Raw genomic sequence first — 18,497 nt, 5'->3', positions numbered from 1 at the left:
ACACATGTACCAAAACCATATATGTTGATACAATAAAACCAGTAGTATCAAATTTCGTAAATAATAACTCACAATCTACATGATTTACATGACCTTCATGACCGACTACATAACCTACATGACCGACTACATAACCTACATGACCAACAACATAACTTAATCAACCTACAAGACTGCATGACTTACACGACATTGGAAAGGATACATTAACCTAAACATTTTCACCATAAATACATGTTTAACAAGATATCTTGCTGCCACTAGGCCTTTGGTCGAAGTGGTTGGGCTGCTGCCCTCACAAGCGGTTCAAGCCCCCACAAAAGCATTGTGGGGGCTAAAATATTTATAAGTTATTTTCCCTTGTGAAATGCGAGTGGAGCAGAGACATCCATCGTCTGTGAGGGTTATTTGTCTGGGCATGTATTTCATTGAATTTAATATAATAATGTAAGTCCCAGTTATGTATATCTGATTGTAAATATCAGTGTAATGTCTGCTATAATAGCACTTGTAAATATATGTGCAATATAGTAATTTGATGTGTAATTAGTATTAAAAAAAAGATATCTTGTTGAAGAAACTAATTAAACCACCTATATTGCATACATTTTGACATATAAGGAAAAATAGTGAAAAAATTGAAAATAGAATATTATAATATGAGGAAAATATATAAATTCAGCTAGAAAATGTAAAATTTAAAATCTAACAACATTAACATATCTCATTGGGTTGTTTAATGATAAATGCACCACCTTGCAATTGAAAAAAGTATTGGAGTATAAATAGTTCTATTTGTGTAAAAGGTTATGAGAGGTGTTAGAGAGATTTTAAGAGAACATATTTTGAGTGTAAGAAAAGAGTGAAAAGGAGTAGTTTTGATGCACTTAGGATATTTTAGACTTTACGTGTATTTCTTAAGGTATCCATGAAAATAAAAAAGAAAAGGGGTATTCAAATAATTTTTGAACTATTAATGGATATTTAATTAAGGGAAATTATCACTGCACCACTTCTATTTACCTTATGTTCATCGAACCACCACAAAATTCTAACATATTTTCTGCACCACTTTTTTTTAAAATTTATATTAATTAGCCACTTTTGCATAACATCATTAAATAATTTAAATGAAATGATAATTTTACCCTTAAATAAATTAAAAGACCATTTTATTATATAAAAATTTTAAAAAAAAATTATAATTATAAAAATACCTCTAAATTTAATAAAAAAATAAATCTCAAAATTAGAATTTTTATTTTTTAATAAAAAATTATTATTATAAAAATAATTACAAAATTTTGGAATTTGTCTTTTTAATAAATAAGTTTAGTTATTTTAAATAAATTTTACAAAATTATAATTTTTAATAAAAAATAATTATTAAAATTTTAAAAAATATAAATTGAATAAAAATCAACTGAATATCTCTATTTGTGATTTATTTTTGTTAAATTTAAAGGTATTTTTATAATTATAATTATTTTATTTTATAAAAATTTTATAAAATAAAATAATTTTTTAATTTATTAGGAATAAACTTATCAATTCATTTAAATTATTTAATAATATTAGTAAAAAAATAACTAAATAATATAAATTAAAAAATAATACAAAAAATATATTAAAATTTTATGATAATTAAATAAGCACAATGTAAAAAAAAAAATAGTGCAATGATAATTGTCCATTAATTAAACATTCCTTGAAAAGCTAACCCCAATATGATAGAAATTGCACGCGACGTGCAGTTAAATAATACAATAAAAGCAAGAAACGGGTAATAACATCTCGGTACACACTTTTAGTAAAATTATAAAGCAAGAGATAGTTTATGACTTTTATGCGTATACCAAATATATACAGCCCCCCATACTCTGCGAACAGTGAACTGTCGTGTCTTTTGAACGTTACCTAATAATGCCTTCTTAGTTTCAACTAGTTTCAATAGGCCATCGAATTAAAACCCTCTGTAATAAGGGAAGAAGAAGAAGAAGATAAAAGAATGGGAGGGAATGGTTGCGTTTGGTCTTCGGACGAAATTGTGATCAAATCACCAAACGACAAGAGACTTTACAGAGTGATTGAGCTGGAGAACCGCCTTTGTGCTTTGCTTGTTCACGATCCTGAGATTTATGCCGACGATTCATCTAAAACCCTAGAAAACAGCACCGAAGAAGACGAGGAAACTTTTGACGACCAAGACGAAGACGACGAATACGAAGACGAGGAGGAAGATGATGAAAATGATACTGAGAAGGAAGTGAAAGGAAAAGGAATTTTTTCACAGACTAAGAAGGTTAGATTAATTAGCTATTTCATTTTGCTTTTTCAAATATAATTTTTTTATACTAGAAAAATTGATTTAGAAATTTTAAACTTCACAGGCAGCTGCTGCAATGTGTGTAGGAATGGGCAGTTTCTGTGATCCTGTGGAGGCACAAGGCCTCGCTCATTTTCTAGGTTTGTGGTTCGTTTCTTATTAATCCTATTGAAACTTTGTAATCTACGAGGTGTGTTATGAGTGAGTTTGTTGAGGTATGTTTTATGATTTGCTGCAGAACACATGCTTTTCATGGGGAGTACTGAATTTCCTGATGAAAATGAGGTCTGTTTGTTTATGTTTTTCCGCTCCAACACCCCCTTCATATTTTGCCAAACAAAGTAGAAGAAATTTAATCAGTTTCATGAAAACAGTTGGTTCATATGGCACTATGATGACACTGAAATGATAATCAAAACTTATACTCGTTATGTACTGTAAATTTGAGGTTGATATTGATTTATGTGTCATAAAATGATTGTAATTGGGCCTACCAATTTGACTCTATTCTTTGCTAGTATGATAGTTACTTATCCAAGCATGGAGGTTCATCGAATGCATACACGGAAACTGAGCACACTTGTTATCATTTCGAAATCAAACGGGAGTTTCTTAAGGGTGCTTTGATGAGGTAAATGCTGATTTCTTCATGTATGTAATTTTGATAACCATAGTCCTTGAGTTTATTGATTTTTCTTCCTATATTTGTTTTAATGAAGCAGAGTGTGGGTTTCTATCTTTTTTCTTTTTTATGCCTTCTTGCTTTGACATTGAGTTTTGTTGTTGGCTGCAATCTGCTTTCTCAATTTCATACCATTTAATAGATATTCTATGTCGATATTTATGTTACACATACAATTTTATGTAATCAGGAGAACTGCTATTCTTTTAGCTAAAGTGGGTTTTTTAAAGCTTATCTGGAGTTATGTTTTGGTTTAATTTCTCATCCTCCCTATTGGTCATTACTTCTTGATCATCATTCATTTTTTACCAATATACATTTTTTATGTTTACCATGATCTTTAGTGTCATTGGTTCTTATCTAATGAAGATTATGCTTTGACATGATGTTTATTGCTGTTGCATTATTTGGTGCTAGTAGCATGACTCCATACTTTTAATGTTTAAGTTGCGTCAACGAAGTCATTTCTTTTACCATCAATCCTTAAAAGATAGCTGCCATACTCTGCCTTCACAGATTAGGGGATTGGTTGGATGTCTTTTAAGCTGGTCTTTTTGCCTTATCAGATTTTCTCAGTTTTTTATTTCACCCCTTATGAAAGTGGAAGCCATGGAACGAGAGGTTCTTGCTGTAGATTCAGGTGTGTATTATTCTTACCTAATACTATTAGACCTTTTTTTCCTTGAAAGATTTCAATTTTAACTACATTTATCATTTAGTTCTCATTGCATTGCTGTCATGTTGTTCATTGCTGAATGTTATGCCATAATATGAACGATATGGACGATAGAATTTAACCAGGCTTTGCAAAATGATGCTTGCCGCCTTCAACAACTTCAGTGCCATACATCTCAACTCGGTCATGCTTTTAACAAATTCTTTTGGGGTAAGCTCACCAGTACTTTGTTCATGTTTATTGGACTATCTATTTAACTGTTTATATTGAAATGTCTTTTTGTCTTCATTTAAGGGAATAAAAAAAGTCTGATTGATGCTATGGAGAAAGGAATCAATTTGCGGGAGCAAATTATGAAATTGTACATGAACTATTACCAAGGTGGGCTAATGAAGCTAGTTGTCATCGGAGGAGGTACAGTTTTCCTTTTGAGTTGCTATATATTATTTATTTTATTATGCAGTGCTTTATTCTTAGTTGAGAAGGAACAGAGCCAGTATTTGAAAATTTTCAATAAGTGGAACTGAATTCCACAAAGCTTTTGGCGGTGGAAGTAGGGATATTGTTATGGACGATGAATTCAATGTAGTTTGAAGAGCTAGTGTTAGCCAATATGGTGGTGGGATGGCATGTCAGTGATGGTTTGGCGGTGATGGAGATACTGTTGTGATCATTTAGTGTTAGATATGGTGATGGTAATCATATGCAGTGTGGTAGGAGAGGGGATGGTGTTGCTGGCAGCATGATAGTGCACTGCAGAAGTGGTGCTAGCCATGAGGTTTATGATTTTCTGGTGTTGGAGATGATGAAAAATGGTTGAGGTTTGGAGGCATTGAGCTTGTTGATAGGGGTTGTGAAGTAGTGGTGACAACACCTCTTCTCTATTGTAGAGCCTTGTCCCCCACTCATAATTAATATATTGTTTCATGTCCTTTGCTTAAAACGGAGTTCAGACCCATTTTCTGGTGTTGTGGGGATGTTGAAATGTGGCTGAGGTTTGGAGCCATTGAGCTTGTTAATGGGGTTTGTGTAGTAGTTGTGACAACACTTATTCCCTATTGTAAAGCTTTGTCCTCCACTCTCATGGTAGATATACTGTTTCATATCCTTCACTTAAGACGGGAATTCAGAACCATTTCCATTGCACTGTCATAGATTCCACGGGTGAAACTTCCTATTAAGATGAATCATGTTTTAAGGTGAAGCCCTATAACTAGTTAAGGCTTTTAACTAGTAAAATTTTTTAGCCTCAAACTTTGTGAATCATGGACCTTGTGGAAAAGGGAGTTTAGGTTCCCTGTCTAGTAAACTGAACCTCTTGTCCTTTTATAAACGTCAAGCTTATCAAATGATAATCTATGACTTTTTCACTTCTTGTTTTAGTGTCTCTAGGGAATAGTTCTTTTACAAAAAGATGGCATTAATTCCTCAATGTGAAATTTTTGTGATTCTCATAGTTTTACTTTTGTCTTGATTTTGGTTAAAAACTGAAATAAACATTAGCACACATTGGCACATTTGTTTTAAAATGAACCATCTACACTAATAAAGGAATTGGTAATTGATATCCTTTGTCATGCAAGGTTCCAGAAAAAAAACTTTGTAATGGATGTTGTTGTTGAATTGGATGGAAATTTGAGGATATTGGTGTTTTAAATGAATGTGGTCTTAGTAGTATTGCTTGCTATTGCTGCAGAACCTCTGGATACACTTCAGAGTTGGGTTGTGGAATTGTTTGCCAATGTCAGAAAAGGTCCTCAAATAAAACCTCAGTTTACAGTGGAAGGAACTATATGGAAAGCTTGTAAACTCTTTAGGCTGGAGGCTGTTAAGGATGTTCATATTCTGGACTTAACATGGACCCTGCCATGTCTTCATCAAGAATATTTGAAGAAATCTGAAGATTATTTAGCCCATCTCCTGGGACATGGTAAGATATATCATTGCATTCGATATAGGAATTGTATGCATGTGTATCTCTGTTTCTTTATGTGTGCAGAAGAAAGGAATGTTGATCCTGGTTCACATTTCTCAAATGTTACTGTGGTAACTTCCGATGACTTGCTTTGTAAGCCAAGCCATCATTACTTCTGACTACTGTGGCACTTTGGTTTCCTTTATTTGGAAATCCTAATCTCACCAAGTGTTATTTGAATTGTTGGGGGATGACTTTGCCAACAGTCTCATAAACAAACCATAAGAAGAATAATTAACTTGTGCCTACAGTTAGATTTCTGGAATAATCTCTGTCCTCATTTTTCTGGCTAGGATGTTTGACATTACCCAAATTTATATGATTTCTATGTTCACCATGTGTTTTTGCATTTAAGTGCAATTCTGAGCACAATATTTATATTTTCAGAGGGCAGAGGAAGCTTGCATTCCTTTCTTAAAGGTAGAGGGTGGGCAACTTCTATTTCCGCTGGTGTTGGTGATGAAGGAATGCACCGATCTTCTATAGCTTATATCTTTGTCATGTCCATACACCTAACAGATTCTGGATTGGAAAAGGTATTTATCTTGTCTCCTGTTAAGGATATCTTCTCTTGGTTGTACGGAACAACTGAAACTGACTGAAAAATGCTTAAGAAGCTCTGCTAGTTTATCAATTTTAATCACATGGATGATAATTTAGGCTTACACAAATTTCTGGATGAGGATCATTCAGTTATTTTTGGCATGTTTGATCAGTTATGACCTCGCTATTTGTAGATGGTATTGTATGTTCATCTAGATTGCTTGAGAATTAGTGTAGCAGAAAGCAAGTTCGGGACTTACTAACTTTTGATGCTCTGTTGCTACTGTGTGGGAAATTTGACTTGCTCCTTTGTGTGGCATAGTTGCCCTTTCTATCTGATTCTCTGACTACTAGAATATATGTTTAAAGTGACTATGCAGATTTAGATTCAATGTTATTAATCTTCTTCTAATAGAATGCTAAAATGTTATTGCTTCTTTTCCATATGTTTCCCTTATTTTGCAGATCTTTGACATCATTGGCTTTGTTTATCAATACATTAAACTATTGCGCCAAGTTTCTCCCCAAAAATGGATATTTAAGGAACTTCAGGACATTGGGAACATGGAATTTAGATTTGCAGAGGAGCAACCTCAGGATGATTATGCTGCAGAACTTGCAGGTTCACTTTATTGACTATTAGCTTGTCTGATTCTTTTGATGCTACTTCTGAATTAAGGTGTTACTGGTTTGCTTATTTCATTACTTTATGTGGGTGTACGCGGTGTTTAATTGGAAGTTAAGACTATCATTCAATTGGCCTTTAGATTTTCTTGTAGCCAATATCCTTTTATAATATAATCAACTGACTACTGTTGATCTAGAAATCTTATTGAGTTTCTTGTACCAAATGCAATTTTTGTTATTTGCCAGTTGCCCCACTGAGAATTTATTAGAAGTGATAGAGAGCTTTGGCATCATTATTGGTCTCAAAGTCAACATGGCAAAATCCAATGAAGAAGGGGTATTGAGCTAATTTAGTTTTTTGGCATCTATTTGGGCCTTTTTCTTTTTGAGGATTTTCAAGATTCTTTCCCTTAATTGTCCTATGAACTGGGAAGTTATTGAGCTAGGTTTCTCTTCTTAGAGATTCTTGATCGGCGTGGGCTGTTTTCTGTATGCAACAGGTAGACTCAAAATTTGTAAACTGTTTTTTTTTTTTTTTTAATATATATCCACATTCTAATGGGCTGATTTGTTTTCTTTCGTGGACACCTGGTCCACTCTAGTTCTTAGCTTTATTTTTATTAACATAGTTGAAAGAAATGTTTGGCCTCGTTGCCATGTAATAAGCATTACAAAAGTAGCAAGTAATTATTGGATAACTGTCTACAATGTAGGGATATTGCATCCTATCCTATGAAAATTTTTACCTGCTAGATCCTGGATGTTACTGCTTTTATTTAGTGGAGTAATTGACATGAAAATGTTAACACATTACAAGAAAGAACTCTATTATCATCATTCTTATCTTCTTTGGATTATATTGTTTCTCTCTATTAAACTCTAACTATTATATTGTTTCTCTCTACTAAACTGTATCTAAAAATTTGTTATGGCAGGGAATTTACTTATTTATCCATCAGAACATGTCATTTATGGAGACTACATGTACGAGGTGTGGGATGAGGATATGATAAAACATTTACTGGGTTTCTTTATGCCAGAAAACATGAGGATTGATGTAGTATCAAAATCCTTTGCTAAGTCACAAGGTAATTTAATAACTAAACTGTCTGTTTCTCTAGATGATAGTGTTGCGTGGCTAAACCTTCTCTAGGACGCATGGATTATATTTGATGATCATGAATTCTATCTTCTGATTAAATGAACTGAGTTGTTTTTCTTTTGTTGAAACAGTTTAGCTAAACAGTCCTAACAATCTTGTTTCTCTTCCAGATTTCCATTATGAGCCTTGGTTTGGTTCACGCTACACTGAGGAAGATATTTCCCCATCTTTGATGGAATTATGGAGGAATCCTCCAGAAATTGATGTGTCATTACAACTGCCATCCCAGAATGGGTTCATTCCAACTGATTTTTCCATTCGAGCGAATGACATATCTAATGATCTTGTGACTGTCACTTCTCCAACATGTATAATTGATGAACCATTAATCAGATTCTGGTACAAGCTAGATAATACTTTTAAACTACCCCGTGCGAATACATATTTTCGCATAAATCTGAAGGGAGGATATGATAATGTAAAGAATTGTATTTTAACCGAACTCTTTATTCACCTTCTTAAAGATGAGCTGAATGAGATTATATATCAGGTTAGTCGCTTATCTTTTATCAAGAATGAAATTTTGCTTCTGCCTAAATTCTGGCTTATCATTTTTGTTATTCATGACTGATATGATCCAGTGAGGCCAAGCTGGCTAACAGGTAGATATGTTTGATACCCCACTGAACCCCAAGGTGTTGGATTGAGTGGTTAAGACCCTTGGATTCAACCAAGAGGTCTGGGGCTCAAATCCCTTGGGGCCATCTACCGGGGATACTAATGTACCACAGGATTCCTGACTATCAAGGTTATAGGGTTTGGTAGTAGTCCCTAGTTTAGACCTCTGTGAACATAGATAGGATGAGGGATACTTGGCTATATAAGAGAGCAAGGATTTGTAACATTATTTATTGAGGGAAACCAAGAAGCATCCCCTCAGAAAGATTCCACCATGCACACTCCAGAATGTGTGGTTGATTAAAGGTACCCATTTACATGCTCCAAATTTGGGCCTCATCTAGCCAATACCATGAGCATAGGGACCTCCAGCATCCATCAATAAATGCATTTTCCCCATGTTCTTACAAGTAAAATGTTGAGATTTTTTTTTTTTTTTTTTGTTCCCGAGTCATATTTGTCTATATTTGATGTCTTGTTTAACTTATTTCTTCTACTTTCTAATCTTCTTATTCCTCTCTAATTTTATTCATATATGTCATTTAAGGTCACTGCATGATATAAATTACCATTGGTTGTCTCCAGGCCAGTGTTGCCAAGTTGGAAACTTCTGTATCTATCTTCAGTGACAAGCTGGAACTAAAGGTGTATGGTTTCAATGACAAGCTTCCAGTTCTCTTATCTAAGATTTTGGCAATAGCCAAATCCTTTCTGCCATCTGATGATCGTTTTAAGGTAGCTATACTATTTTTTCCCCCCCTTCTTTCTTCTTTCTTTTTAATCTTTTTCATTATTATTATTATCTTCTTCTTCTCCTTCTTCTTCTTCTTATTATTATTTACATTCTACCAATTTCCAGCCATCTCTTGCTTGCTGTGTTATTTTACCATTTTCTTACTGAGAAAGTCCTGGGTTGTTGGTTCTTGTATTCTCATTATCAGCTGACCTGAGAAACTTTTGTCATGAGTGGTTCTTGTTGAAAATTGTATACTAGCTGGCAAGCAAGTCTGCAGTTTGATTAGTTTCTTATGCATGATAGATTTAAATGAGACAGAAGCAACTGATTGTTTATAGTTATTACCATCTTAAATGTATGTTGGATAAAAATTTGATGCTGAATTAAGTTGGGAGGAGTAGAATTTGTTTGTTTCTTATTTCAGCTTATCTTTGATGAAACTGACTAGGAACTTAACAGGTCATTAAAGAAGATGTGGTGAGAACTTTGAAAAACACCAATATGAAGCCGCTTAGTCATTCATCATACCTGAGACTACAAGTTCTATGTCAGAGTTTCTATGATGTAGATGAGAAGTTATCTATACTACATGGCCTGTCTCTTGCAGATTTGATGGCATTCATTCCTGAGCTTCGTTCACAGGTTTGCTAATTACTAAGCAAATTAGATTTTCATTGATTTTATTTTTTAATTTGTGCTGCAAATTCTTTATAAATAGAATTGTTTCCTTAAACTTGATGGTGTGTGGCTGGCCAGAAGAATGTTCTGAACGAGACGCATGCTCACATGCCAATAACTCCCATATTGTCAGGGAGCTGTTGCATGTTCTCTTTTCCATTTTGCCAATGAAAGCAGCATTTTTGATCTATGAAATTGGCGATCCTTCGAAGCAAAGGGAAAAGGAGAAAAAAGAAAGGATAGACCGCAAGGGTTGTTCAAGCTGGCATTGATAGCTTGAACCCTAATTGTGGTTCCCTTGAAAAAAACAAACATTAGTTTTTGGGTACCTCTTGGCCATCAGGGAAAAATAAAATAGGAAATTGAGCATCCAATCAATTTAATTCAATATATCTTACTTAAAATGAATTTAAATTCATGGATAAATTCTGCTGCTTACCCTAATGAAGACACTTTAGTTTTTCATCTTGAATTTCTGAAATACCTATGACTTTGTAAGCTAACATTGAAGGGGTCAAAATGTGGAAACTACTGACAGGTGTCTTCTAATGGCCAAGGTTATCTATCAGCAGTCAAGCCTCAAATTTTGTCAACCTATCACCGATGCCGGTTGAATTACCAGTTCTTAATTAATGCCGATTTGCCATTTTACCTAGGACATAAGTCAATCTGATTGATTAATTTGGACTTCTGGTTTGAGTTATTTGTTTTATATTTCTGTCTTTGATTTAAGACTTTTTCAATGAGTCCTACCTACTAATGTCTGCTTATATAACAGCTATATATTGAGGGCCTTTGTCACGGCAATTTGTCACAAGAAGAAGCGATTCACATATCGAATATATTTAAAAGTATCTTCTCTGTACAACCTCTTCCGATTGAAATGAGGCATCAAGAGTGTGTAATTTGCCTTCCCTCAGGTGCCAACCTCGTACGAAATGTGAGCGTGAAGAATAAGTGTGAAACAAACTCCGTGATTGAGGTAGTTGAAATGGACATTATTTAATCCTTCTTTGGGCTGCTCAAATTTTGTGTTCCCATCCTTCAGTTTTCTTTTTTGCTAATTCTTTGGTTTTTGCTTTGCAGCTTTATTTCCAAATTGAACAAGAAAAAGGAATGGAATTGACAAGATTGAAGGCCTTGATTGATCTTTTCGATGAAATTTTGGAAGAGCCGTTTTTTAATCAGCTAAGGTGATCTTTCGTTGGGTAGAAATTCTTTCTCAATCGATGTTGTTTTGTGGCCATAGATTAGTTCCAGAGGATTTTACTGGTGAAAGTTCTCAGGCTTGAGAATACTGATTTAGACAAATTTCTTTTCGATAGGATGCGGGTGCTGTCTGATTATAACTGGAAGAGTTTTTTCTGTGTCAGAAATTCGTCTGATCTATTGTTTCCCTACTTGTTCTAGGCCAGACAAGGAAAGCTAGTCTCAGTTTATGAAGCAAATAATTTTCATAGGGAATGGTTCTCTTAGATGTAATCTCCAATCTCCTAGGTTGAGCTAACTGCTTGCATACGCTGAATGGAAAAGCATTAAAGAGCCGTTGACCCATAATAATGTTCAGCATTATCTTTTTTGTTTCCTTTTTCTAATTTTATTTTGTGTGGATGGAAGACCTAGAATCAACCATCAATGACCTCAGTGGCACTGAGTTTCAACTGGGATTTGATTTTAACCCATTTTTCCTTTATTTTGGAATATAGGACAAAGGAGCAGCTTGGTTATGTTGTTGAATGCAGCCCAAGGGTAACATATCGTGTTTTGGGGTTTTGTTTCTGTATTCAATCTTCCAAGTACAACCCAATCTATTTGCAGGAGAGAATTGACAACTTCATTAGTGGCCTGGATGAGTTGTTGGTAAACATAGAAATCCATCTCATCTAATTTCATTTTGTTTTTTTAATGATCTTTGTATCAACAATTGATACTTTCTCGTGTTTATGCAATGATTTAAATGATCGTAATAGTGAGTCATGCTGTATAAATTTTGTCATGTTATTCTTATGTAATTTTGGGTACAAATAACATAATGAATCTTTCTATTTTTAAAATGGGATTTTTTTTTTCCCCTCAGAGGAGATTGTTACCAGCATTTTTTCATATATCTAGGGTCAGTTTCTATATATAGCCATTAAGCATCTGGTATAAAGGCAGTCAAAGACCTTCTTTCTGGGACATTAAATATCCTGGATTTCATTTGTTTTATCAGTCACCTCTTATGAAGTGGTGCAGCTAACATTACCAAATAGAGGAGCTGCATGCATGCCAGTGCTATTCTTGTACGTTAGAAAGCATGAGTTTTGTTGGTGAATCTATTTAGTTAAATAAAGCATGGTCCTGGTAGGACAAAAAAGTTTATTTTTTGGGAATCAATTACATTCCATATTAAATAATTTAGTATAGTGGTATATATTTAATGAGTTATTTTATGTCCTACTTAATTTACCTTCTACTTAAAAATTATTTCTTGAAAAAGATTATTGAATAATGGGGGTGGGGAGTAGGCTTTGTGGTATAAAATGATTCATCCTTTCAAGAACCATCCTGTGGGGCTGAATTTGGCTAGAATTTACGGCTGATATTCTGACCTGTGTATTGTTTATTGCCATGCCAATTTAGTGCACCTTCAATCTTATTATGTTACTCACTTTTGAGGAAAGTTGAAAGTGTGAAAACAATGTCAGCATGTACTGTTGGACATTGTGCATTGTTTACTTAATCTTTCCTCCACGACACTTTTCCTTATTTTAAACTATGTATGCATTGCAGGAAGGTTTAGATGATGAATCTTTTGAGAATTACCGAAGTGGTTTAATGGCAAAGCTACTGGAGAAAGACCCTTCCCTTACATATGAATCCAATCGATTTTGGAATCAGATCACCGATAAAAGGTACTAGTGGTTTTGGTTGCCATTGATAATGGTTACTACTTTGTGTCTATACAACTCCTTAAATATCTCAATTAATAATCTGATTTATGGTGATGTGATTTCTGGCTACTGACATAGTCAATAATACTGTAGTTTATAAGTTAGGGTATAAAGTTTGTATCCAATTGATAGGGCACCTATCAATGATTAACATCAGCAAGTTGTGTACTTTATTAATCCACAATTAATGTGTAATTCTGTTGCCCCTATTAATGAGTGTCGTGTCATCTGCCATATCAGTTATTACAAAAAGTTTGTATCCCAACTTTGTCCAGATGGTATTATTCATTATATAAAAAAATATATATTTGAATGCTCCATTATAACTTCTGTAATTATTATTTTCAGGTATATGTTCGATCAGTCACAGAAGGAAGCAGAAGATCTTAAAAGCATCAAGAAGAATGACGTTATCAGCTGGTATAAAACGTATTTGCAACAATGGTCTCCAAAGTGTCGGAGACTTGCAGTTAGGGTATGGGGTTGCAACACCAACATAAAAGAATCCGAAAAACATTCCAAGTCTGCGCTTGTTATTAAGGACCTCACAGCGTTTAAGTTATCATCTGAGTTCTATCAGAGCCTGTGCTGAAGGTATACAATACAAATTAGATAAAAATACTGAAAACATTTATTGACGGCCTAAAGTTTGAGCCACAGAGTAGAAGTAACGATTCATTTGTTCGCCTAAATAACCCGATTAAAGCTGATTAGAGCGCTTGGGAAACATCATGTAACAATATAATTGGTTGATACAACATTCATATAACATTTCAATTCTTTTGGATACAGAAATATTGTTAGGTATTTCCGATTTTCATTTTTATTTATTTTTAATCTAATCAATTTCAAGCCTGCTTTTACTGAGGTATAAGCTCAGGTGGGAAGAAAGATTAATCAGATTTTTGCCGCTTTTCTTCATTAATATTGGTCTGTACTCAAATGAGTTCGGTTATACACAATGCACTGCAAAGTGCCATGTTGGGGCTGAAGTCCTAAGTTTCCGTTATGTGGGCCCAAAACAAAAGACAAAGCAACCGCTTCTGATCTCATGGTTGCTTTTGATCTCATTCACCGTTTGGAAGTAATTTTAGACAAAACCGATGGATTATGATACATATATTAATGTTCAGTTTGTCCTTCATAAATTAGTTATTTTTTTAAATGTCTTAAACTATTATAAATTTTAATTTACTTATAATTATTGTTCAAAAGATAAAAGGCTAATATGAGCTCGTGAATGAAAATAATATTCGATAATTCTGACACCGCAAGGAGAATCAAGAACGGTTATCAATCAAGGGATTCACTTCAAATGGTTGAGAAATATTTTTGAGGATTATCAATTTATTAGGGGGTTAATTTTAGCTTACTCCCCTCGTGAAATGACAATTTTCAAATCGCCCCTTACTATTGAAAACATCAAGTTATTCCAAAACTCGTTATCTTTAATTATTGACTGTCGTTGACACATAGGAGTATAAAAATACCCCTACCTTAACAGAATATTCTTGTAACAACATTGTGAGGCTAAAAAAAAGTTTATGTATGATTAGTCATTGAAAAATAAATTAAAAAATAAAGTGTTTAAACGACTTAATGGGCCTAAATATATTTATAGTTTTTTCTAAATTAGAGATGTTAGTTAAATAAATTACAAGACATTCCATCATATATAAATTTCGATAATGTCATCTTCGTCTTTTTCTTTCATTTTTCATTTTCTTTCATTTCTCTTCATCTTTTCTTTCATTTTTTTTTTCTCATTCTTACTCCATCTTTTCCTTTCATTTGTTTTTTCCTCATCCTTACTCCTTAGGGGTGTCAAAAAAACCCGCCTGGACTTGACCTAGCATGAACCCGGCTAATCCTGTCCGAGTTTTACCCAGACTGCATATACTAAAAAAGTGGATCTGGGTTTGAAAATTTCAAACCCGGACATTTTCGGGCATGGTTTTGAGTTCTGCACCAAAAACCCGGAACCCCGACCCAGACCTAGTTTCTTAATAAAATTAAAAAAAAAAGAAAATATAAATACAAAAATCAAAACCCAAATCGCCAAATGCCCAAATCCTTAATTCCCTAATCCTTATCGAAACCTAATTTGGAAAGCATAAGCAGCAACGTTGCCACCGGCTACCACCCACAGTCATCGTCGGCATTTGGCATCAACCACCACCCACCGTCACCGTTGCCCGTTGGCATCATCTCTTCTCGTTTCCTGACTCGGCTTGGCACGCGACTTTGCTCGATTGCTCCATCTCCAGTGCGGCTGTGACAGTGAGTCGTTCGTGTAGCCCCCTCCGTCGCCATTAGCGCCACCGTCTCCAACTCTCCATCGCCACTTTCTCAACCACCATCACTCTACCATCACAACCACCACTACCAGGCCTAGGTATTGATTTTTTACTTCTTAATTTTTCCTTTCATATAATTTTTCTGACTTAGTTAAAAAAATGATGAAATTATTATGATTATTTGGTGTTATACTGTTTTATTTATGCTTTGTATTCTTTTGGATGCTAATACGTATGCTCGAGCTAATTTTTGATAATAATAAACACAAGTAATACAGTAATATAAGCTGATTTTTTATGATATTAAACATGTATAATACAGTAATAGGAGTTAATTTTTGAATTTTGATAGTAATTTATAATCTCTTGACGGCGGCCACCACCCTGGCCTCTTTTGCTTTTTCCTCTTTTGATCAATCTTCAATTTCATGACCTAAAAGAAAATTACTAAAATATGAAATTTAGATCTCATGTTTTAAAAAATGCAATTGAATATATTTACTGGTCAGAGTACAGTTGCTTGTTTAATCTTTGAGATCGAAAAATCGAATCTCTTCATGGGTATGAGAATTTATTATTTTTGACAGTCTCCTTAATTTCTTTGCTATTGTAACAGCAGAGCAGTGCAATGTCGGACAACGTGGAAATCAATTCATCGAGTGCTCTGATAATGAGGTTGAGGAAATTTTAGTGTCAACCATGAATGATAAGAAGAGGAAGGAAGAAACCAGAAAAAAGAAGAAAGTCTCTGAAGCTTGGGAGCACTTTACAAAAATAATGGTTAATGGAGAACAAAAGGCAAAGTGCATGCATTGTAGTGCAATTTTAAAAGCAAAATACCAATCAAGGACTTCGACTTTGAATAGACACGTGGTATTTTAAGAAGAATCAACCGAAAATAGAGGAAACACTTCAGGGAAGTCTCAACGTGATTAAAAGAGAGGATGAAACTTGTGGCATTAGTTATGGCAAATTTGATCAAAATGCTTTACGAAGTTTGATGGCAAGAATGGTTATGATGCATGAGCTTCCACTTAGATTCATGGAATATATAGGCTTCTGAGAATTGATAGCACATGCTAACCCTGTGGTTAAGCCAATGAGCAAAAACACTTTGAAAAGCAAGATCTTAAAGTTATATCAAATCGAGAAGGTTAAGACTTTGCATTTATTGGGGAAACATTATGGTAGAGTGGCCATTACTTCGGATTTATGGACAAGTGGTAATCAGAAAAAGGTATATATGGTTGTGACGACCCATTTCATTGACAACTCCTGGAAATTGCACAGTTGAATTTTAAGGTAATTTGTCTATAATTGTTTATTTGCTTAATTTTTCTTTTAAGATTTTTATTACTTATATTAGATTTATTTTTCAAGTTTAAATTGTAATATATTTTAAGTTTATGAATTTAATACCGACTTTTGAATATTTCATAGGTTTATCTATGTTCCAAGCCCCCATACTCTTGATGCCCTTTCTAATGAGTTAGTACAATGCCTATTGGATTGGAACGTGGATAGAACGTTATCATTAGTGACATTGGATAATTGTACCACTAATGACGCAATGGTGGAGAAATTACTGTTAAGGTTTGATACCGATACCTTAATTTCTAGTGGTAAATTTTTTCATATAAGATGTACTACTCATATATTGAACTTGGTTGTGCGGGATGGGTTGAAAGTTATAGAAAGTGGGGTTGGAAAGATTAGAGAGAGTGTGAGTTATTGGACACAAACACCAAAAAGATGTGAAACTTTTGAGCTAGCTGCTAGACAATTAAAAATTAATTGTAAAACTTCTCAAAAAAAAAATTAATTGTAAAAAAAATTTTGAAATTGGATTGTCTTACTCATTGGAACTCTACTTATGCCATGCTTGAAATATCATTGATGTATAGAAGTGTTTTTTCTCAGTTGCAACAACGTGAGCCTCAGTATAAGGGCTTGCCAAGTGATGAGGAGTGAGATTTAGCAGTCATAATGGTGGAGCATTTGAAATCATTTTACATGTTAACGAAGATGTTTTCAAGTACAAAATACCTAACTGCTAATTTATTTTTTCCGTTGATATGTAAAATGAAATTGTCAATTAATAGGTGGTGCATCGCTGATACCCTTGCTATTAGGATTATGGCTGATAAAATGACTGATAAATTTGATAAATATTGGAATGACATTCATTTGATGTTAGTTGTGGCTGTTGTACTTGGCCCAAGATATAAGATGATGTTAATTCATTTTTATTTCCCAAAGATATATGGTGATATAGCAGATGAGTATATTGAGCGCGCACATAAGCTTTGTTATGATTTAGTGAAAGAATACGAGTCAAAGACAATGAATGCGAGTGGTGGCAGAATGTTGGATTGGAAATTTCTCGTTCTAAATCTTGTTTGAATTCAAATTAAGTATAGGGATGTAGATGAGTTTGAAACATTTTGAAGCCAAAATAAGCATGCTAAGGTAACTAAGTTGGAGTTGGATTGGTATTTAGATGAGGAATTATTCCATTCCGGACTTTGATATTTTAGCCTTTTGGAAGACACACACAAGCCAATATCCTATTTTGGCTAAGTTAGCTAAGGATATCTTAGCCATTCCTGTATCCATTGTTGCCTCTGAGTCAGCTTTTAGTGCCGGGTGCAGATTTTTTAGTCCGCATCATAGTAAACTTCTTCCTGACACTTTGGAAGCCTTAATGTGTGCTCAGAATTGGATATGGACTTCTACTTCTTGAGGTATAAAGTTATTTGAATTATATTTTAGTAGTATTTATTTGCTTAAATTGTTTTGAATCTTAATGTGTTATTTTTGTTGTAAGGTGGAGTTCTGAAAGATGAGATAATTTCTAATGATGATGATGAGCCACAAGCGTCGAGAAGCATGACATGAACTTTTTTTTTTTTGGAATTAGACATGAACTTGTTATTTACTTATTTTACATGGAAGTATTTTGACTCTTTTATGAACTATTTTTTGAGTTGTTGAACATTTTAGGATTTTCATATGTTGTATTGATAATTAGTGTCATAATTTTGAACTTATGATATGTTGGATTTTATTTAGATTTATTGTGTTATTGAATTTAAGTTTTTTTTTTTATATATAGATTGAATGAGTTTAAGTTAGAAATTGGATGAATTTTGGTAGTAGAAAGTAGATTGAAACAATTTTATTTATTATTTGTGCAAATTTTGTATTGTTAGTATGTTATAAGTTTGTATTTGACTATTTTCTT

The 18,497-nt window shown here is 33.7% G+C and overlaps 1 protein-coding gene across 2 annotated transcripts; it reads left to right on the top strand.

Moving 5' to 3' along the window:
- The first annotated feature begins 1,887 nt into the window (after positions 1-1,887).
- On the top strand, positions 1,888-13,819 carry LOC102618109 (nardilysin-like). Of its 2 annotated transcripts, XM_006491864.4 has the most exons (19): positions 1,888-2,302; positions 2,391-2,466; positions 2,565-2,611; positions 2,845-2,957; positions 3,575-3,648; positions 3,799-3,894; positions 3,979-4,098; positions 5,381-5,614; positions 6,047-6,195; positions 6,668-6,824; positions 7,765-7,917; positions 8,102-8,481; positions 9,195-9,344; positions 9,805-9,987; positions 10,802-11,005; positions 11,110-11,216; positions 11,730-11,883; positions 12,796-12,917; positions 13,305-13,819. In XM_006491864.4, the coding sequence occupies exons 1-19, from the start codon at positions 2,009-2,011 to the stop codon at positions 13,546-13,548; spliced, it is 3,057 nt and encodes a 1,018-aa protein (XP_006491927.1). In that variant the 5' UTR covers positions 1,888-2,008; the 3' UTR covers positions 13,549-13,819. The 2 variants fall into 2 exon arrangements, with proteins under 2 accessions (XP_006491927.1, XP_006491929.1); XM_006491866.4 differs by lacking the exon at positions 1,888-2,302 and having other exon boundaries at positions 2,853-2,957.
- The last annotated feature ends 4,678 nt before the right edge of the window (positions 13,820-18,497 follow it).

Source organism: Citrus sinensis, chromosome 7, assembly GCF_022201045.2.
Source record: "Citrus sinensis cultivar Valencia sweet orange chromosome 7, DVS_A1.0, whole genome shotgun sequence".
In the NCBI taxonomy this organism is placed as follows: Eukaryota; Viridiplantae; Streptophyta; class Magnoliopsida; order Sapindales; family Rutaceae; genus Citrus; species Citrus sinensis.
Note: the sequence above shows the minus strand (reverse complement) of the source record. Positions and strands in the feature narration are given on the sequence as shown.